Raw genomic sequence first — 24,115 nt, forward strand, 5'->3', positions numbered from 1 at the left:
TTGTTATTATTTCCATTCTTTTGCATTTGCTGAGGAGGTGTTTAATTCCAATTATGTAGCCAATTTTAGAGTAAGTGTGATGTGGTGCTTAAAGAATGTATATTCTGTGGATTTGTGGTGTAGAGTTCTGTAGCTGTGTGTCTGAGTTCAAGTCCTGAATATCCTTGTTAATTTTCTGTCTGGTTGATCTGTCTAACATTGACAATGGGGTGTTAAAGTCTCCCACTATCATTGTGTGGGAGTCTACGTCTCTTTGTATGTCTTTAGGAACTTGCTTTATGAATCTGGGTGCTCCTTATTGGGTGCCTATATATTTAGGATAGTTAGCTCTTCTTGTTGCATTGATCCCTTTATCGTTATGTAATGCTCTTCTTTGTCTTTTTAAAATTTTGTTGGTTTAAAGTCTGTTTTGTTAGAAACTAGGATTGCAACCTCTGCTTTTGTTGCTTTCCATTTGCTTGGTAAATATTCCTCCATCCCTTTATTTTGAGCCTTTATATGTCTTTGCACATGAGATGAGTTTCCTGAATATAGCATACTAATGATCTCGACTCTTTATCCAGTTTGCCATTCTGTGTCTTTTAATTGGGGTATTTATCCCATTTATATTTAAGGTTAATATTGTTGTATGTGAATTTGATCCTTTCATTATGATGCTAGCTGATTGTTTTGCCCATTAGTTGACGTAGTTTCTTTGTAGTGTCAATGGTCTTTATAATTTGGCATGTTTTTGCAGTGGCTGGTACCAGTTTTACCTTTCCTTATTTAGTGCATTCTTCAGGAGCTCTTGTAAGGCAGGCCTGGTGAAACATAATGACTAAAATTTAAAAATAGTGACAATACAAATCTTGGTGAGAATACAGAATATCTGAACCAATCATGCATTGCTGCAGGAAATAAAAATTGGTTCTACTACTATATTAGTCAGAGTTCTCTAGAGGGACAGAATTAATGAAATATAGATATATATTTATATATAATATACATTATAGATTTAAATTTATATATCTATAAAGGGGAGTTTATTAAGTATTTACTCACATGATCACAAGGTCCCACAATAGGTCATCTGCAAGCTGAGGAGCAAGGAGAACCAGTCTGAGTCTCAAAACTGAAGAACTTGGAGTCTGATGTTTAAGGGTAGGAAGCACACAGCACAGGAGAAAGATGTAGGCTGAGAGGCTAGGCCAGTGTAGTCCTTTCAGGTTTTTCTGCCTGCTTTATATTTCAGCCATGCTGTTGACTGATTAGATGGCAACACTCTCACAGACACACCCAAGATCAATACTTTGTATCCTTCAATCCAATCAACTTGACCCTCAGTATCAACCATCACAACTCCCTTGGCAGTTTCTTAGCTTCTATCATACAACCTAATAATTTCACTCTTAGGAATTATCATAGAGATATGAAATTTTACATTCATATAAATACATGTACATGAATATTCATAGCAATGTATTTTGCAAATTTAAAAACTGGAAACTATCGAAATATTCTTTGATGGATGAATGGTTAAATAACCTGTGGAATATTCATGTTATGGATACTATCTACAAATAATAAAGAATAAATTATTAATACAAGAAAAAATTTGATATATCTCAAGGGAATAATCTGAATGAAAAAAGAAATTTCAAGAGATAATATAAAATGTCTCTTATATACATATTACCAAAAATAATATTACAAAAATGGAGACTAGATTAGTGTTTGCCAGGGATTAGAAATTAGGAGTAAGGTAGGTCAGTATACTCTATAACCATAGTATATAGTTTCCTTGTGGTCATTAAATAGTTCATGTATATGATTATGTATGTCAATTTTTGTGTTGGGCACACAAAGCTATATGTGAAATCACAAATGTAAATCAGTTTATATAAAAATTGGTAACATCCAAAGTTTTGGAAATGAATAATAATGATGGTTGCATAGCAATATGGATGTACTTAATTCCACTGAAAAGTAGGTTTAAAAAGCATTAAGATCACCAGGCATGGTGGCTCACACCTGTAATCTTAGCACTTTGGGAGGCTGAGGTGGGAGGATTACCTGAGGTTGGGAATTTGAGACCAGCCTGACCAGTGTGGAGAAACCCTGTCTCTCATGTGGTGGCACATGCCTGTAATGCCAGCTACTCAGGAGGCTGAGGCAGGAGAATTGCTTGAAGCTGGAAGGTGGAGGTTGTGATGAGCCAAGTTCATGCCATTGCACTCCAACTTGGGCAACAAGAGCAAAATTCCATCTAAAACGAACAAACACACACAAAAAAAGCATTAAAAACAAACAAACAAAGAACGTTAAGCTCATAATTTTTATATTGTGTATTTTACTACAATAAAAATGTTACAATAATAAATTGTGAAAAAATTGAAATTAGGTAAACCACTTACCTACATAGTAAGAGATAAAATAAAATTATTTCCACCTAACTATGTTATCCTTCCTTGTGTTAACTCCATACTGATGGGCAAAAATACGTCTGGCTTTTCATTTAGTCTCCCTAAGCCATAAAGTTTTTCTAAGAAACAAAGTGTAGAAAAGTCAATAAATAAATGCATTTTGATTGTTTTTATAAAGTCATAAGTGTGATTGTTTTGCCTGATACTTCTAAATCATACTAAAATAATAAAACATAGCCATATATTCATATTTTGCTTTTTATTTAGAGTCCTTAGTTTCCTAAGAAACTGACTTTTTAGTTTTTCCTGTGTGTTTGTTTTGACCTGAATCTTAAGAGCAGAAAACTAGAAGTAGACAGAACTAATATTGGCAATTGGCTGTTACTAAAAATATTGTGATTCCTATTTTTTTCTGTTTTCCTTCACTACAGTAATTCAACCGTCTTCCCAAAGGCTATGATATGGAATAGTCATATTGCCAAGACTTCACCAGCAAAAGATCTAGAGTAGAAATGTGCTTTATAACCCTGTGTTATCCCCGAATGCATTGTAAATGTCAAGCTTTTGGAAAAAGGAGCCCATGTGGCCGAAGCTCAGGCTCCCAGTGCAGCCAGCTGTGGTTGGGCGCGCCGGGCTGCAGGCTCCACCTGCCTCGGAATCCACCGAGTGGGTCCCCGCTGTGCACCACAGACCCCACCGCCCTTCGGCTCCGCTCGGCCTCCACCACCTTGGCCGCGAGCTGAACCGTTCCAAGGGAAACGGCCATCTCTGTGGCTGGGCCACCGGCCACGCAATGCTGTCCCTCTTGCTGATCCTAACAGGCCTGAGCCTTCTGACCACTGCGGGCCCGAGTAAGTGAAAAGCCCTGCAGGAGAGGAGGCCGCCTTTCCCCTTTGGCCTTTTGCAGGGCCCAGAAGCTCAGGCCAGGCTGGGGAGGGGACCCTCAGAGCCGTCCACAAGTGTGGGACCCCGGGTTGCATCAGGAAGGGGGATGCCAGATAGGGTCTGAGACCTGCAGCCCACACTACTCCCACACAGGACTGAGGTCACCAAGCCCTTGGGTAGGGTAAGGTAAACCTCCCACACCTGGAAGAGCCTCTTCTTGGAAATGGACAGTGTGTGTGTGTGTGTGTGTGTGTGTGTGCGTGTGTGTGTGCGTGTGTGTGTGTGTGTTTTAAGAAAGGACGCTGTGACATGATACACTGGGAGTGCTCACATACGCTCTTCCTCATGCAGATTCTGAAACACCCGTTCTGCAAATTACAGTACCACGGAAGATCCAGACAAACACCGATGATGGCGATGTTTCAGAAACACATGTAATTAAGAGATCACCTTTTAAAATTATGGTGTTTTGTTTTTCTGGACTATGTGGCCCCAATCAATTCATACATATCCCTTTGTGAAATTCATACATATCCCTTTTGTTTGTGTTCTAATTTACTGTGCTAAGGAATCATTTGGTCTGAATGACAGTAAGAGTTTTATTTTTTTCATTTCTCAATTAATATATGAATGTTAGATAACTGTTTTAAGATAGAGATTCAGAAAAAGAATCCCCAAATTTCTGTAACACAAAGGAACATATACAGTCTACTGGGTTCTTTTAGAAAATATGTACATTTAAGTCTGTATTATTATATAATTTAGGTTATATTAATTTTTACTGAGCAACATGTTTTTAACATAACAATATATAAGGACTATCTTCACATCTATACATATATATATAAATCCTTTGTAAAAATGAAAGGTATTTTATCTTTCATCTGATTAGAGTAGGAAAGTAGATACATTGTAAAATTACATTGAGGTGGTACAGAGAATTCTGAATAAAGTAAATATCCGCACCAGTCTCTGAAAGTAATAAATTTGTACTAAATGAATGTTTAGACACATATGCACATGGGCACATATATTTTTAATGATCATATATGACAGTAATTGACTTTTTCATTTATTTATAAATATTAGACTTACTTTTATGTTAATAAATACGACTATCACTGTCATAACTTCATAAAATGTCATATGGATGTAACATCATATATCTTATTAAAATTTTGACTCATAATTTCATAAACCTTCTTTGATAGTTGGTTTATGTAAGATCAATGGGCAAGCCATTACAATTTTTTATAAACATTGCAGAATATCTTCCAGAAAAGTTGCATGGCATTTGACTCTCATTAACAAACAATAATGATGCATATCTTTTTGAACTGTCACCAGACTTTGTTCAGTTATCTCATTTCCACTAATGCACACAGACAACACACACACGCACACACCACTATGAGAGGTAAGCATTATACTTAATGATGAAATGTTCAGCTCACTAGGAATATTTAACAATTCTAAAGTTGTATGAGTTTAATAAAATGCATTCAGCACCTAGAAAGTGAAAATTCATAGCTCTAGAGGAATAAATTGTCAAATGCATTTCCATAGTGAGATCTTAAAATGTTTTCCTCAAATGTTGGTTGACAAATCATAAGAATATTCATAAAGATAATGAAAATTTGAACAATAAAAATATTTTTGTCCAGTGGACATATATTTATAGAACATGAATCCAGTCAAATAAATGTATTGTTTTCTTCAGTTCTGATATTTTTTAGGACTCACTAGGCTCTGCAGTTTATCACACATGAATCTGAGAAACATTCACTGTGAGCTTCCTGTTTAGGAACACAATCTCTGTGTTCCTAAAGCATACTGAGACTTTGATTTCTACCAACAAGATCTATAGGAGAAATTTTGGCTTTTGGAGAACTCAGCTGAAATCTTTCAGTGATTCTTTAAGTAGTCAAGCAGGGCTTGTCAAAATATTTAGGCAAACACTGAGGAGGCTCCCTTGGCCAGGGATGTTTTGAGCCCTAAAAGCCAGTTATAAATATCACTGCCTTTGTTTTGGATAAGAATCTGAAATCTCCAGATGTGTAGGGATCCCCAGATCTAAAGATAGAGGTTTTCCAATCCAGTTGTAATTTAGCTTTACGCCACTATAAGTAATGCACATTCTTCTGAACAATATGTAAAACAGTCAACAAAATTGATGACAGTAAAGAAAGAAAACTGAAATTCAAATACTGGTAGTATAAAACTAGTCATTTGGTAACAATTAGGATAAAACTTAACAAAGTACTCAAAAATGCATTTAGAAATTTGTAGATGTATTTTTATATATTTCACAGGGTGAAGAAAAATAAGTGATGATGGATATTATACAATAAATAATGTGAAAAAATGAAGAAATTACATACAGAAATTTGATATGCACTTGAAAATTGCATAGGAACGTAACTAAAAGTATATAAATAACCAATATTTTACCTGACAAAGCTGTCATTCAGAAATGAGGGATTAAAAAATATCCTGTACAAATAAAGGCTGAGGAAGTTTATTACCACTGAGCTTGCCTAATGAGAAATGCTAAAAGGAGTTATTTAAGCTAAAACGAAGGGAGGCTAAATTATAACAGGAACACGTATGAAAGTGTAATACATACTGTAAAGGCAAATATAAGTCAATTTCAGAACACTATTACATTGTAATAGAGGTATATGAGTCACTTATAACTCTAATGTAAAGGTTAAAAGACAAAAGTGTTAAAATAACTATCATTGCCATAGTTTGTTAATAAATACAAAATATAAAAAGATGGAAAATTTGACATAAATAACAAAATTATGCATAGGTGTGGAAATGATAGTATATAGTTTTTATGTGATTGAAGTTAAATTTCTAATATCTTAAACTAACCTGATATGACTGTATATTTCATGTAGACCTCATGGTAAACTATGAAAGAAAAACCTATAGTAAATACACAAAAATTAAAGAGAAAAGAATCAAGAGATACCACTGCAGGTTAGCATCATATCACAGAGGAACACAGCAAGAGAGAAAAAAATGCATGAAACAACATATAAAACAGACAGAAAACAATGATAAATGGCAATAGTAAGTCTTCATAGCAATAATTACTCTAAATTTAAATGGACTATAAACTCTCCAACCAAAAGACATAGAGTATCTGAATGGATTAAAAGTATTCAAACATATGCTGCCTGAGAGAGACACACTTGAGCTTTAAGAAAATGCAGGGACTGAAAGTGAAGGGATAGAAAAAGATACTGCATGGAAATCAAAATCCAAAGAGGAGAGGAGTTGCTATACTTTCATGAGTCAAAGATAGACTGTAAGTAAAAAACCATAGCAAAAGGCAAAAAAAGTTGTAATGTAATGATAAATGGCCAGTTAATCAGGAAGATATAACAATTTAAAACATATATGCACCAAACACAGAGCCCCCTAAACATATAAAGCAAATTTAAACAGAATTGAAATGAGAAATAATAATATTAACAGAGAACTTCAATACCCCAATTTCAGCAATAGACAGTTTTATACAGCAGAAAATTAATAAGGGACATTTAGACTTAAACTGTGCTTTAGACCAAATGGACCTAAAAGATATCTGTAGAACATTCCATCAAATAGAAACAGACTACACATTCTTCTCACGTGCATATGTAACATTTTCTAGAATAAATCATACTAGGCCACAAAACAAATTTTAACAAATTTAGGAAATGTATAATCATAATCATAATCAGCATCTTTTCTAACTACAATGTTAAGAAATTAGATGTAATGAGGAAAAATAGAAAATTCCTACATGAGTTGAAATTACATAATATCTTCTTAAACAACCAATTGGTCAAAGAAGAAAACAAAAGCTAAAAAAACAAAAAGAGTAAAATAGCCATAGAATAGAGCAACCAAAACTAAGAGTTCTGTTTTTAAAAATATAAACAAAATTAATAAACCTTTAGCAATACTAGGAAAAGCAGAGGGCTCAAATATGCAATACCAGAATTAAAGGAGGAGACATTACAATTGACGTCACCAAGTAAAGGCATCAGACTGTGAACATTTTATGCCAACAAACTGTATAACATGGAAGAAATGCACAGCATCCTAGAAACACAATCTACAAAGATTGAATAATGAAAACAGAAAATCTGAGGAGATCAGTAACAAGTAAGACTGAATCAGTAATCAAAAATCTCCTACAAAGAAAAATCCAGGACCAGATGACTTAACTGATGATTTCTACCAAACATTTTAAAAGAAAAAAAAAGAGTAAATAATGATTATTCTCAAAAAGTTTTCCAAAAAATTGAAGAGGAACACTTCCAAACTTATTTCATGAAGCCAATTTTACATTACTCTAACACCAAAGTTGGACCAAGATACTCCCAGATAAAACATGAGCCAATATCCCTCAACAAAGATGCAAATATCCTCAATAAAATACTACCAAATTCAACAATACAAAAGGACTGTATATCATAATCAACTGGGATTTATTCCTGGGATTCAAAGATTGTTAAACATATGCAAATGAACACATTAAGAGAATAAAGGATAAAAGTCACATCATTCATCTCAATAGATAAAGCCAAGGCTTTGGACAAAATCCAGCATTCTTTTATGATTAAAGTCCTCAACTAATTGGGTATAGAACGAATTTACCTCAAAATAATAAAGACCATAAATGACAGGCCTACATCTAACATCATGCTCAATATGGAAAAGCTGAAAATTTTTCCTCTAATATCATGAAAATGACACTGGTGCCCAGTCTCCCCACTAGTGTTAAACACTGAACTCGATCTAAAAAAAAAAAAAAGAAGAAGAAGAAGAAAAGGAAAAACAAAACCTGCTTGTAACAAAAGCCGAGGATAGCCGTCCTCACTTCAACTCAACTCCATTAAAATAATATTTTTTGCCTCACCTTCTTCCTGTAGGTCTTTTGACTCCTCCTAGCCAAGGACACTCAGTGGAGGCCCAGTGGAAGCCAGAATTCATGTCCTCACCCACTGGGGCCCACAAAGCCTGCCTTGCAAACCCCTCTCAAGGCTGGGCTAGGCCACCTTTTTGTGCATTCCCACGGTCAGTCCCCCTGCATTTCCACCAGGAGACTGGACTATTGTAATCTCCAACATTCTTGTCTGACACCCACACTGCACCCAGCAGGGCTGTGCTTTATTCACTCTGCTGTCTCCAGTACCCACTACTTAATGGGGCTTTGTGGGCGTGTACTGAAGGAAGAAAGGGAGGATTGGGGGAGAAAAGCCTGGAAATGGTAAAGAGATCAGATTGGGTTGCAGTAGCTCATGTTTGTAATCCCAGCAATTTGGGAGGTCAAGGTGGGTGGATCATTTGAAGTCAGGAGTTTGAGAACAGCCTGGCCAACATGGTGAAACCCCGTCTACTAAAAAAGACCAAAATATATATATATGTACAAACATTAGCTGGGCATGGTGGCGTGTGCTTGTAGTCCCAGTTCCTCAGGAGGCTGAGGCAGGAAAATTGCTTGAACCCGGGAGGAGAGATTGCAGTGAGGCAAGATAGCATTCTTGCACTCCAGCCTGGGCAGCAGAGTGAGACTTTGCCTTAAAAAAATAAAGAAATAAAATAAAATTGATGTATATCTGGCTGCATTTCTCATATAACATCTCACATGTATTCAGAGAAATCTGAGACCAGCCGCTGCCTTACTCTTAGGAAGCAAGCACAGGAAAACTAAGTCACTGCATCCCATCAGCAGTGGAGTGTTCAAGTGACAGCAGATGTGGCTCTTCCAGTGAGGAGGCCAAGGGATTGGGACACTTGGAAGATCCCAAGCCACACCTGAGCTGCCAACTACAGCCAAATGGAGTATTGCCTTCTCCAAACACAGACGGGATTTGGATTGCAGTCCCTGGTCTTAAGCAGGGAAGACCTAAGTCACCTCAATTGTCTTGTGAGAGACCACAGTCTATGCCAAGAGACAGGAAGTGCCCATGCAGGCCCTGACATACAGCTCCTCAGTTAGGAAGTCCTTCTGACCTTCTTTTCTTGGATAGCCCTTCCTTCACAATTAGATGAGAGAAAGTTACCTCCTTGCAAGTTAAGACTAATGTCATTATTGGACTTCACCATGGGTGGAAGTTGCACCAGAAGGATTATTCAAGAATATAAACTAAAATGCCTCCAAGTGAAATTGTCTATTATTGGATGACGTGATCTTATACATAGAAAATCATAAATATTCTATACAAAGAAAAGTTAGAATGAAGATATGAATTCAGTTAACAGTATAAAAAACCAACATAAAACAGATAAGCTGTGTTTCCACACATAGTAAACTAGCTGAAGAATAAATTTTTTAAAAATTTATACCATCATAAAGAATGAATTATTTAGCAGTACATTTAACTATGTCAGACAAAATGGTGTGACATTTGTCTCTGGGTATATGGAAAAAGAAAATGTAGATTGATAGATGATTGATCAATTGATCAATAAATAGACAAAATGGAAATACTTATTTTTTAAAAAGAAGGAAATCCTGCCATCCATTATTTTGGTTGTACCTGGAGGACATTATGCTAAGTGAAATAAGCCAGACACACAAAGACAAATATTGCATGAACTCACTTATTTTTACTATCTTAAAAATAAATTCAAACACATAGTAACAGAAATTAGATGGTAGTCACCAAGGGCTAGAGGTGTGGGTGAAAAGGGAAGACACTGGACAAAGGGTAACTTTCAGTTGTAAGATTAATAAATTCAGAAAACTGAATGTACATCATGGTCACTATAGTTAATAATAATATTTTGCTTACTTAAAATTTAGTAAGAGTAGATCTCAAATGTTCTTACCACATACAATAAAATGGTAACTATGTGAGGTGATGGATATAGTAATTTGGTTGTTTTAATCATTCACAATATATGTGTATGTTAAAACATCATATACATCTTATATACACTTTAAATAAATACAAGACTTGTTTTTCAGTCATAGCTTAATAAAGTCAAAAAAATAAAATTGCTTTAAAGTGTTCTGGAAATGAAAGGGACTTTGATTATTGATACAGATATTAATATATCATGAAGTTATCACCATACTTAATCTGTTTGAAACACCATACTAAATCTATCTGAAATCAGAACCCACCATTAAATGGAGGGGCTTCTAATTAAATGTGAGTACTCTCAGAAAGTTGTGACTTTGTATGAGATGACACTCTTGAGCTAAGGCAATAGCAAAAGAGGGAGGGGAGAGGAGGATTGCTTGTGTGTAGTACTTCCGGCACCTGGGCATTAATTCCTTTTATTCTTAACTGAGAAACTGTGCTGCATTATTTTATTTTCAATTTATTTGTGCTGAGAACTGCAAAATAGAGCAAAAATAACAAAATTCAAATTGCTTCAACTGTTTCTCAGCATTTCTAAACAATATCCTCATTTTAAATTCAAATCTCATAATAATACATGCTAATGATTAATGATCTGAATTTTGAAATTTAGACTCCTTGTGTTTATTTAAATTACAATTCTGTTAATACATTCCAATTTTGATACATGTAGGATATAATCTACATTTGTATGAATGAATATGTGTTTCAAGGAACTGTGATGTTTAACTTTTATGAAGTTAGAATCTCTACCAATTACTTTCCCTCTGAACATTTTGCTACAGGCCACTTATTCCATCAACATTGAGGGGAAATCATACACTTTCCTGCTTGAAAAACAGTAAGTTATTGAAAAACATTCATTATTTTTAGTGTCTTAAATTTTTACAATCACTACCCTAAATTGAACTTAAATAAGAGAATGAATATTAGATTTATTTAATAACATTTTATATCTTCTCTGTGATTCATTTTAGTCATCAATTACAGATTGTCATTTTGAGACTCTTTCAGGGAGGGACTATGACTTTTCCTAGGTTCCAAAAGGAAGGCAGGATGGAGCTGAATCTTTAGTAAACTTGTGAAGGACATTGATTGCTGTTTTAAGACACTTAATAATTTTGGAGTTGTTTTTAACCAAAGTATAACATCATGAAAATTAATGTAAATATATAAAATCTATTGTTACTTGTTAAACAAATATTAACTAAGGCATATGAGCCATAAAATTACAGTTGAATCTAAAAGAAAACCTATTTTGAAATCTGGCACCCCTGCTTATTACTGTACATATATCTGTGTTTGTCAGTTTTATTTTATTTTATTTTATTTTATCTGTGAGATAGGGTCTCACTCAGTTGCCCAGGCTGGAATGTAGTGGTGCAATCGTAACTCACTGCAGCCTAGATTTCTTGAGTTCAAGGCATCCTCTTGCCTTGGCCTCCCAAGTAGCTAAGACTACAGGCACACACCACCACGATCCACCAATTTATTTTTATTTTTAGTAGAGATGGGGGATCTCTATATGTTGCCCAGGCTGGTCTTGAACCCCTGAGCTCAAGCAATCCTCCAGGTTTGGCCTGCCAAAGTGCTGGGATTACAGGTGTGAGCCACCACACCTGTCCCTAGTTGATTATTTTGAATTCATTAAAGCAGTCCCACACTTTTTTCTGATTATATGTTATTATTCTTTCTTACATTCACAATATGCTATCAAAAAGCAGCAAGTTAATATAGAAATAAGTCCATTTCATATTTAGATGCTTGTATTGAAGGCAAATTTTGTTTAATTTTATTATTCTGGAAATTGTTTTTAATTAATGAAATAATTACAATGTAGTGTCTTTATTTTGATTGATTTAGGTCATTTTTACACCCACGTCTCCTAGTGTATTTATACAATGAATCAGGAATATTGCATGAAGATTCTTCATTTTCAAACGTGAGTTTTTGTTTCTGCCAAGCAAAATTACATTTTTATGTGGTTAAGGTGCCATTGCTAGGGAGGAAATTCACACTTTATGCCCCACATAATTATTGAGAAAAGAGAGCACAAAAGTAAATATAATGTGGAAATTACTATGAAAGCATATTGAATAGAACAACTACTTTTTAAAAAACCTGGAACTTAGAAATCATTCATCCAAAAAAAGACATTTAGGATATGTCTGGAAGTATTAGTAGGTGTTTTGGGGGTGGGGGTGGAAGTGTGTCAAGGAGCTAAGACACACTTAGAAGTTTCAACTGATAGACGAGAGGGCCTGAGCAGTGGAGAAAACGGTAGACATTACGTTACAGAAAGACCACAGGGAACCAGTGAGAGTGATGATGGAAAAAGTAGACAGTGTACAGAACCTTAATAGGTCCACATGTGAAACCGCAAAATTAGAGTTATAGCTAAAAAGCTTTTTTTTCTTTCTTTTTTCATGTCTTTTTCTTTTTTTTTTTCTTTTTCTTTTTCTTTTCTTTTTTCTTTTTTTTTTTTTTTTCTGAGACGAAGTCTCGCTCTGTCACCCCAGGCTGGAATGCAGTGGTACAATATTGGCTCACTGCAGCCTCTGCCTCCCAGACTCAGGTGATCCCACCTCAGCTTCCCAAGTAGCTGAGCCGACAGGCGCAGGACACACCAAGCTTATTTTTGTATTTTTGGTTGAGACGGGGTTTCTCCATCTTGCCCAGGCTAGTCTCAAGCTCCTCGGTTCAAGCGATCTGCCCGCCTTAGCCTCCTAAAGTGCTGGAATTACAGGCTGGAAGACATTTAAGAGTCAAGAAAATTTTGATATTATATAAGAAAGTTCACTTGACCCTGTAAGATATTTATTATACCCTGTAAGGTATTTATTACCCTGTAACACATTTATTCACATGACTGGGAGGAAGTGAATGCCAATGATGGGTCACACTCTATTGCTATATTGGAACGAAGAGATGATGAAATCTACAGTATGGTAACTGATAAAGAATTTTCTCTCCCTACCAATTACAATGAGAATTCAGAAAAAAAAAAAAAATCATGAGGCACCTGTTCTGAGATATGTGACAATAGGCAGATTAGGAATTTTATACCTGAGAGAATATAAGCACAGAAGGTGAATTTCATGTTTAAGTTTACCCCCTACTGGAGATGGTCTGGACCATAGACAGCATCCAGAGGTGGCACCAAGAAGAACTCTAAGGGTTTGGAGTTTAACGTTGCTGATTACTGCTGATTTTTAACTTTTTTATATTTTGAATATGTCTTTTGTCAAACAAGTGCTTTGCAAATATTTCGTCCCTTTCAGATTTGTCTTACTTTTCAAATGGTCTACCACAGATCAAAATTTTTATTTTTGATGAGGGCTAATTTATCAACAACTCTTGTTATGATTGGTTGTTTTCATGTCAAACCTGCAAACTCTATGTAGCATTCGTTTCTAAAGACCAATTTCTGTTTTTTTTTTTTTTAAGTTTTATACTTTACATGTATTTATTTATTTATTTTGAAGTAATTTTGTATAAGGTATGATATTGAGATCAAAGTTCAGTCTTTTGACTACATGTATAATAGTTACAGCACTATTTATATTTCTAAAAGGTTATCTTTCTGCTTTGAATTGTTCTTTTAACTACTTTGTCAAAAATCCATGAACCAAGAGTGGATATATTTCTGGGTTATAAACTACAGTGGTTTTTCCCACTTTGTTATAGTTTTTAAGAATTTTCAGCTATTCTATTCTAGATATTTTGCTTTTTTGTTTTAAATTTAAATAAAGCTACTCCTGTTAAATCTGTAGATCATTTATGAATATATCTTTCTATATTCCCTTTTAGGATCATTGCTTTTATCAAGGATATGCTGCAGACATTCCAAAATCAGCTGTGACACTAAGTACCTGTTCTGGACTCAGGTAATGGCATATTCCAAATATATACATTGAGATTATACATGAGCCTTTAATTTCCAGAAACTTCTTGAAAGGTAGAGTAAATATAGAGAAATAAAAACTTTATTTTTGTACTTTTCTTTTTTATCTATTCTTTTGATCTTTTTTTCTATTCTCTTTTTCTCTATCCCAGGCTGGCAGTCACAAAATGTATTCAGATAAAACCTCTCACTAGCATAAACTGTATTCAAATTCATCAATGGAGAATCTACACTAATAACATTTTTAGCCAGGCATGGTGGCTCACGCCTGTAATCCTAGCACTTTGGGAGGCCAAGGTGGGTGGATCACCTGAGGTCAGGAGTTCAAGACTAATAATATTTTTATTTTTATTTTTTGTATTTGAATATCTAGAGGATTATTTCAGTTAGATAATATCAGTTATGGTATTGAACCATTGGAATCTTCACCTACATATGAGCATGTAGTTTATCAAATAAAAAATGATGCTATTGGTCATTACTCATTTCAAGAAAATTACCCAGTGGCCCAATATATAGATCAGTCCTACCGGATTCTTGTGAAATCAGACGTGAGTATTCTCATTTATGACTTCTTCATTTGTCTTACTGTTGATAAACTTATTCAAAGTGGAATTTTGAAATTTGATGCATTTGGAGAACAAATTTATGCTGGTTTTTATTATATTAAAAACTTCAGTTGTAGGATATTTGTTTAAAACATATATTTGTTTATTCAGATAGTATTTAGAAAATGTAATTGATATAAATATATGTAATTCTAAAGCATCGTAACATGTTTCCCAAATTGCAGGAATTTTTATACACGTACCATTATTTTTATATTGATTTTGCATCTTACAAATAAAATTGTTACCAATTTGATCAAATTGCTTTATAAGTTTTTTGGACTTGCATTTTTTAATTTTAAAGTGTTATTTTGATAGAAAATATAAAAGTGAAAAGGAGGCAATACAGTAGAAATTGTGTGAAACCTTATTGTTTAAAGATAGTGCTCTTAATATTTTGATGTAACTGTCCCAATTGTGCTAAATACCAATTTATAAATTGTGATGGTATATATGTTACTCAATAATAATATGTTTATACTTAATAGGGACACATTTTATTGGATGTAAACCTCAATAAAGTTAATATAAAGAAGTAAAAGAACAAAAATAATAAGAAAATAAAGGCAACATTTGGAGAAATGTATATGGAAGTTAGTTTACCTTGAAGATTGATGAGGGAGTGGTGTGCTACAGAGTACATAGGAATGTTAAAAGAGGAAGAAAATATCTGGTTCTTCCTCATTTCAATGACTTTTCGACAATTCTAATTATCAATAACATAAAATAAAATGCTTCTGATTTTCTTGTAAAATTCGTATTTGGAATCCTACATGCTAAGTGAGCACTCATCCTCTTATGTTATTACTTATATCTGTATTTGTGTATCTGTGTTCATATATCTATCATCTATCTACATACAGATAGATGGGTAGCTACACGGATGGATAGTCTATATCTCACCTGTGAGTTTGTGTATATATGCATTGCACATGACAACTGCAATGTAAAAATTTTGAAATTATTTAATTCATGTCCTCTATTTCACAGATAAATTCAGGTGCCATGCTATTGAAAAGAACTCTGAAAGTACAAATCATTATGGATAAAGCCATGGTATGCAATAACAGTATGTTTATTATATTTTTATTTTGTTGAAATTTAGAAGGAATATGAATTAAAAACTCAGCATTTTCAATGCACATGCACATATGTATATATACATACATATATATAAATATATATATATAGTACTTTAGGTTCTGGGGTACATGTGCAGATCATGCAGAATTGTTGCATAGGTACATACATGGCAAGGTGGTTTGCTGCCTCCATACCCCCATCACCTATACCTGGCATTTCTTCCCATGTTATCTCTCCCCAACCTCCCCATCCCCTGCTGTCCCTCCTTTAGCCCCCAACAACAGACCCCAGTGTGTGATGCTCCCCTCCCTGTGTCCGTGTGTTCTCATTGTTCAACACCCGTCTTTGAGTGAAAATATGTAGTGTTCGATTTTCTATTCTTGTGTCAGTTTTCTGAGAATGATGGTTTCCAGATTCATCCATGTCCCTACAAAGGACACAAACTCATTGTTTTTTATGGCTGCATAGTATTCCATGGTGTATATGTGCCACATTTTCCTTGTCCAGTCTATTGTTGATGGACATTGAAAATGTTTTCTTCAGCGTAGCCAGCTTAATCAATTATCTTAGCTAGATCTTTGAAATAACCTGCTGCAACTTCTGTATTAGCACTTGCTACTTCACCTTGCACTCGCACTTTTATAAAGATGGCCTCTGTCCTTAAATTTCTTGAATCAATCTCTGCTAGCTTCACTCTCTTTCACAGCTTACTTATCTTTCTCAGCCTTCATGGATTGGAAGAAAAGTCAGGGCTTCCTCTGGATTAAGCTTAGACTTAACAGATTTTATGGCTGGTTTAATGTTTTATCCAGACCACTAACACTTTCTTCATATCAGCAATAAGGCTGTTTTACTTTCTTATCATTCATATATTCACTAGAGCAGCACTTTTAGCTCTCTTCAAGAGATTTTCCTTTGCATTCACAACTTGGCTAATCATTTGTCAAGAGGTCTAGATCTTCCTCAGTTTTTAACCTGTGGTTCTCACTAAATTTAATCATTTCTAGCTTTCAATTTAAAGTGAGAGGCATGGGATTCTTCCTTTCACCTGAACACTTAGAAGCCATTGTAAGGTTATTAATTTGTCTAATTTCAATATTTAATTATCTCAGAGAATAAAGAAGCCTGAGGAGAGGGAACAAGATGAGGGAGTGGCTGGTCAGCGGAGCAGTCAGAAACTTTATGACATATATAGATTAAATTTGTCATCTTATGTGGGCACAGTTCATGCATCTGAAAACAATTACAGTAGTAACATTGATAATCACTAGTGATAGTAATAATACCAATAATAAAGCTTGAAATATTGCAAGAGTTACTAAATGTAACAGGAAGACATGAAGTGAGCATGTTATTGGAAAAAATAGTGCCAATAGACTTACTCGATTCAGGATTACCACAAATTTTCAATTTGTAAAAAATGCAATATCTGCAGAATGCAATAAAGTGAAGCACAATAAAACATTTTATTAGAATGAAGACAAACGATGACAGTATACTATAGTAGAAAAAGTAGACTTAGTAGTTTATTTAGTTGTGGATTTGAGTCTTAAATTTTATCCATAAAAATTTTTGGCAAAGCAAATCTTAAATATGACACTAAGAGCATGACCAATCAAAAAAATTAGATAATTTGGACTGCATAAAAATAAGGCTAGATGCAGTGGCTCTCACCTGTAATCCCAGCACTTTAGGAGGCCGAGGAGGGCAGGTCACCTGAGGTTGGGAGTCCAAGACCAGCCTGGCCAATATGGTGAAACCCCATCTCTACTAAAAATACGAAAAATTAGCCAGGCATGGTGGTGGGAACTTATATCCAGGAATACAGGCGCCTGCCACCATGCCCTGGTAACCAATAGATTACTCACTCTTCATACCTTAATACTTTGAATTTCTACATCTGTAAAGAGGAAGATGATCACAATTATCTCATCTTAATATCATTGATTACTTTATAAAATATTAGGCTGATGTTTAAAACTTGGTAAGCATGTGATGTATCTTAATTCTATTTAGGGCCTTTTCAATTGACCACTGAATTATTTTTACATTTATATTTAAATCCACTTAAAATGCGGTAGTTAGTTATTTTTACTAGTGATTAAGAAACAAAATTTGTCTTTCAGTACGATTATATGGGCTCTGCTGTGGCAGTTGCAGTTGACAAAGTTTTTCAAATCTTTGGTCTTATCAACACTGTAAGTATATGTATTTTATATTTAAGTAAGCAATGTAACATTGTGTGTGTACACATATATAGCATTTATATTTCAATAAAAAGTAAAAATGTAAATGTAGCCTAACCAACTAGTTTTATCCACCAATGATTTTATCTTCAAAAAATATTAAATTAAATATATTAGCATTAGATATTGAGATGTAATGCCATCTTATGGTTACCCAAAATTGTAAAACATGTATCTTCTGTTCTCAGATGTTTTCCCAGCTTAATATGACAGTCATGCTGTCTTCCTTGGAGATCTGGTCAGATCAAGATAAGATTTCAACAAGTGGTCATGCTGATGAATTACTACAGCGATTTTTGTCTTGGAAACAAAAATTTTTGTCTCAAAGGCCTCATGATATGACATATTTATTAGTGTAAGTACTTTATTTACGTTTGGAAAGGCTTTATCAAATTGATATCTTAGCTATCAAAATTATATATACATTTTATATAACAATCATTATTAAAAATCTATATGAGGCTGGGTGCAGTGGCTCACACCTGTAATCCCAGCACTTTAGGAGGCTGAGGTGGGCGGATCACCTGAGATTGGGAGTCCAAGACCAGCCTGACCAATATGGTGAAACCCCATCTCTATTAAAAATACAAAAGTTAGCTAGGCGTGGTGGCAGGCGCCTGTAGTCCCAGCTACTGGGAGACTGAAGCAGAATTGCTTGAACCCGGGAGGCGGAGGTTGCAGTGAGCCAAGACTGCACCATTGCACTCCAGCCTAGGCAACAGAGTGAGACTCTGTCTCAAAACAAACAAACAAACAAACAAAAGATATATGAAGACTGTGTTGGCCAACTGCAAAATATAAGATTCTAATAATCATGGAAGACACTAATTAAATCACAGTAACCCATAGTATAGTGTTTACTTTTGGAAATGTAATGAGCTGGATAATTAGAAGTCTTGGGATAAAAACATGATACCTCTCTGTAAAGACCTTCTCACTAGTGAATAATTGAAACCATCATTTCAACATTACATAAATATAAATTAATTCATAGACTGCAATAATCACATAGAATGCTTGTTATAATATGAAATATTAATAAATAACTGTAATAGACCACTTTATTCTCCCCGTGGTTTCCTTCTGGTATTTTTATACTGACCTAAGATGCACCTATTTATCTGCTTGGTTGGTATCTTTCAAAAGTCCTCATATATTTGCATTTTACTAACTTGATTATTTCATGTGCAAAAATCAAAAACACAATTTTAAAGACCTTAAGCAATATGTGGAATATATCTATCAAAGTATTGGAATAAAGAATCTCTAGGATTGCAGAGCAATGTTAAGATATAGCTATGTGAGGACAGTTTCTACACTCTACCTCTCTTTCTCTTAGTAAATCTGATGCATATTTTATCTCTTTCTCTCTCTTTCAATCCTACCTTTCTTCACACTTTTGGGGTTGATTTTCTACATACAAATTATAGCAATAAACAATTTAACTTTTATATCACAAAATTAATTATATTCTTCCAGTGATGAATAATTTTTTGAAAGAATCAGGCACTGCTAGGTTTTGGGCTGTGTATTAGATAATGTTAAACAACTTTTAGAACTTTATGTGAATGATAGGGGATACCCAAATCTTGATGACTAAAAGCATAAGATATTGCATGTAATTTCTGTGTTTTGGGGAAATACCTTTATATAGAAATCCATCTCATAAAATATGAGTAAGTTATTGCTATTTTAAATTATACATATCCACAAGAAAAATTTCATTATTCAGTTACAGGAACCATTCTACTTATGTGGGAGCAACGTATCATGGAATGGCATGTGATCCAAAGTTTGCAGCCGGAATTGCTCTGGTAATCTCACACACTGTCTTGACAAATCTTTGAAAACTGTATTTTTAGATTTGAGAATTCAAATGTAATTTTTCAGGAGGTTTCTTATTGGAGTGAAAACAAATAACATAAAATTTATAACTCTAGCCATTTTCAAGTGTACAGTTTTGTAGTGTTAAGTATATTTCCATTGTTGTGAAACAAATCTCTGGAACATTTTTTCTTAAAAAACTGAAACTCTATGCCCCACTTGGAAACTGCCATTTAACTTTCTGTTTCCATTAATTTGACAACCTCAGTTCCTCATATAAGTACAATCATACGGTATTTTCTTTCTGTGAGTGGTTTATTTCAGTTAACATAATCTCTTCAATGTTAATCTGTGTTGTAGCATGTGACAGAATTTCCATTCTTTTGATGGCTGAAATGCATTTCATTGTAAGTATATACCACATTTTCTTTATCCTGTGATCTGACAATGGATGTCTAGGTTATTTCCATATCCTGGCTACTGTATATAATGCTGCAATGAACATGGAAGCACATATGTCTCCTAGATATTCTGATTTTATTACTTTTGTATTAATACCATTTTAACAGTGAATTTATGTGGCTTATTACAAAATACCTTAAACTGTGTAATTTTAGAGAAATTTATCCATTATATTTGTGGAGGTTGCAAAGTCTAAAGGAAAGGGGCCACATCCGGTGTGTGCTTGCTGCTGATGAAGATACTGCAAGGTGACACAGGGCATCACATGGCAAGGGAGCTGAGCATGCCATCTCAGGTCTTGGTTTCTCTTCTTATAAAGCCACAAGGCTTAGTCTTATTATAGTCCATTAATCCTTTAATCCATGAACAGATTCATCCTTTCATGAATTTCTCTGATTTTTCTAATTTTTTTAGTAGTTAAGTAGTTTGAGGTTTTAGATTTAAGTCTTTATTTTTATTTGAATTTTGGAAATCATGAGAAATAGGAGTCCAGTTTGATTTTTCTGTCTATGGATATCAAGTTTTCCCAGAACCATTTATTGAAGAGACTGTCTTTTCCCCAGTGTATGTTCTTGGTAACTTTGTCAAAAATGAGTTCACTGTAGCTGTGTGGATTTGCTTCTGGGTTCTCTATTCTGTTCCAATGATCTATATGTCTGTTTTATGCCAGTATCATACTGTTTTTGTTACTGTAGTTGTGTAGCATAATTTGTAGTCAGGCAATATGATTTCTCCAATTTTGTTATTTTGGCTTTGGCTGTTCTGGGACTTTTGTGGTTCCATATACATTGTAGAATTTTTTTTTCTATTTCTGTGAAGTATGCCCTTGGTATTTTAATAGGGAATTGCATTGAATCTGTATATTGCTTTGGGTAGTATGGGCATTTTAGCAATATTCTTCCAATCCGTAAATATGGAATATCTTTTCATTTTTTGTTTCCTCTTCAATTTCTTACATCAATGTTTTATAGTTTATAGTTTTCATTACTGAGATCTTTCACTTCTTTGGTTAATTTCTAGGTATTTAATTTTATTAGCAGCTACTAGAAATGCTATTATGTTTTTTATTTTCTTTTTCAGATTATTTTCTGTTGATACATAGAAATGCTACTGATTTTTCTGTGTAGATTTTGTACTCTACAAATTTACTGAATTTATCAATTCTAATAGTTTTTCATGGAGTCTTTAGGTTTTCTCAAATATAAGATTATATCATCTGCAAACACAGATAATTTGACTTTTCATTTTCCAATTCAGATGCCCTTTATTTCTTGTCTGATTGTTCTAACTAGCACTTCCAGTACTATGTTGAATAACAGTGGTGAAAGTGGGCATCCTTTTTGTATTCCAGATCTTAGAGGAAACGCTTTCAGTTTTTCCCCAGTGAGATACTAGCTGTGGGTCTGTCATATATGGTTTTTATTATTTTGAGGCCTGGTTCTTCTATACCAAGTTTTTTAGTACTTTTATCATAAATAAATGTTGAATTCAATCAAAGGCTTTTTCAACACCAGTAGAAATAATCACATGATTTTTGTCCTTGGTTTTTATTGATGTGATGTATCACATTGATTGATTTCCATATGTTGAACCATCCTTGCATCCCAGGGATAAACCACACTTGGTCATAATGAATGATCTTTTTAATGTGCTGTTGAATCTAGTTTGCTAGTATTTTGTTGAGAAATTTTGTGTCAATATTCATCAGAGATATTGGCCTTCATTTTTCTTTTTTTGATGAGTCTGTTTGGTTTTGATATCAGGGTAGTGTTGGCCTCATGGAATGAGTTTGGTGGTATTCCTTTCTACTCTGTTTTTCAGAATTATTTGAGTAAGACTGACATTAGTTCTTAAATGTTTGGTAGAACTCGACAGTGCAGCGATCAAGTCCTGGTCTTTTCACTTCGAGAAGATACTTTATTATAGCTTCCATCTGTTGTTATTGGTCTGTTCATGATTTTGATTTCTTCATGTTTCAATCTTGGTAGGTTACATGTTCCTAAGAATTTGCCCATTTCTTTTAGATTTTCATTTTATTGGCATATAGTTGCTCATAGTAGCCACCAGTAATCCTTTGAATTTCTGTGGTAGCAGTGTTAATGTCTCCTTTTTCCTCTCTGATTTTATTTATTTTGATCTCCTCTCTTATTTTTCTTAGTCTAGCTAAAGGTCTGTCAATTAGGTTAACTTTTCAAAAGACCAACTTCTTGTTTCTTTGATATTATTTTCTTAATCCATCTTAATTTCTTCATTGGCCGACTAGTTATTCAGGAGCATATTGTTTGGCAGATATGTGAATAGTTTCCGAAATTTCTCCTGTTATTAATTTCTAGTTTTATTCCATTGTGGTCAGAGAAGGTGCTTGATGTTATTTCAATTTTTTGAATTTTTTAAGACTTGTTTTCTGATTTAATACATGATTTATCTTTGAGAATGATTCATCTGCTGAGGAAAATAATGTGTATTATTCAGTCACTGGATGAAATGTTCTGTAAATATATATTAGGTCCATTTGGCCTATAGTTCAGATTAAGTCTGATGCTTCCTTGTTGATTTACTGTCTGGAAAATCTGTCCAATGCTGAAAGTGGGTATTAAATTATCCAGCTATTATTGTATTGTGATCGATATCTCTCCTTTAATCTAATAATGCTTTCTTCATATACCTGGTTGCTCCAGGGTTGGGTGCATATATATTTTAAATTGTTATATATTCTCTTGATGAATTGACCCCTTTATCATTATATGATAAACTTCTTTGTCTCTTATTATTTTTGTTCAGAAATCTATTTTTGTTTAAGTATAACAACTTCTGCTCTTTCTTGGTTTCTGTTGTCATAGAATATCTTTTTTTTAATACCCCTTCTATTTGTGTATTCATAGGTGAAGTAGTTTGACTGTAGTTTCTTGTAGTTAACAGATTATTGAGTTCTGTTTGGTTGTTGTTGTTTGTTTTTTAAACCATTCAGCCACTTACTCCTGTCATTTTGTTATTTGTTTCCTGGTTGTTTTGTTGTCTTTTCTTCCTTCCTTCTTTCATGCCTTCCTGTCTTCCTTTTAGCGAAGGTGATTTTTCTCTGGTAATAGGATTTAATTTTTCACTTTTTATTTGTTGTGTATACGTCATATTTGATTTGAGGTTACCTTGAGGCTTGCAAATACTATTTATAACCCCTTATTTTAACCTGATTACAACTTAATATTGTTTCCAGATCCCATAGGTGTGCTTCATTGTTTTTTATTCTTTTTTCTTTTATTTCCCTTGATTGTGTCTTTTCAAATAGCCTGTCTTCAAGCTCACTAATTCTTTCTTCTGTCTCAACCATTCTGCTGTTAAAAGTCTTTAATGCATTCCTGAGTATAGTAGTTCTATTTATTAGCTCCAGAATTTCTGCTTGATTTTTAAAAATTATTTTTATCTCTTTGTTAAATTTATCTGATAGAATTCTGACTTTCTTCTCTGTGTTATCTTGAATTTATTTGAGTTTTCTCAACAAAGCTATTTTGAGTTTTCTATCTGAAAGTCATGTATCTCTGTTTGTCCAGAATTGGTCCTTGGTGCCTTATTTATTTCATTTACAAAGGTCATGTTTTCCTGGGTGGTCTTGATACTTCTAGATGTTCGTCTGTGTCTAGGCATTGAAGAGTTAGGTATTTATTGTAATCTTCTGAATCTTGGCTTATTTGTTCCATTCCTTCTTGGGAAGGCTTTCCAGGTATTGTAAAAACCTTGGTTTTATAAATCAAGCTATATCTATCTGCTTTAGGGGTCACCCAAGCCTAGTAACACTGTAGTTTTGCAGATTCATAGAGGTACTGTCTTGATA

General features: G+C 34.0%; 1 protein-coding gene across 1 annotated transcript in view; it reads left to right on the forward strand.

Annotated features, from left to right (window-relative positions):
- The first annotated feature begins 2,982 nt into the window (after positions 1-2,982).
- The window catches only part of LOC101051362 (A disintegrin and metallopeptidase domain 3-like), a 65,383-nt gene continuing 44,250 nt past the window's right edge, over positions 2,983-24,115 (forward strand). Inside the window, exons 1-10 of the mRNA XM_074384239.1 lie at positions 2,983-3,253; positions 3,612-3,721; positions 10,948-11,003; positions 12,026-12,104; positions 13,973-14,049; positions 14,440-14,617; positions 15,665-15,730; positions 17,884-17,955; positions 18,192-18,358; positions 19,736-19,817. Of these exons, the coding sequence (XP_074240340.1) occupies positions 2,983-3,253; positions 3,612-3,721; positions 10,948-11,003; positions 12,026-12,104; positions 13,973-14,049; positions 14,440-14,617; positions 15,665-15,730; positions 17,884-17,955; positions 18,192-18,358; positions 19,736-19,817 (1,158 nt within the window). The remainder of the gene's footprint in view (positions 3,254-3,611; positions 3,722-10,947; positions 11,004-12,025; positions 12,105-13,972; positions 14,050-14,439; positions 14,618-15,664; positions 15,731-17,883; positions 17,956-18,191; positions 18,359-19,735; positions 19,818-24,115) is intronic.

This window comes from Saimiri boliviensis, chromosome 13 (genome assembly GCF_048565385.1).
Source record: "Saimiri boliviensis isolate mSaiBol1 chromosome 13, mSaiBol1.pri, whole genome shotgun sequence".
Classification (NCBI taxonomy): Eukaryota; Metazoa; Chordata; class Mammalia; order Primates; family Cebidae; genus Saimiri; species Saimiri boliviensis.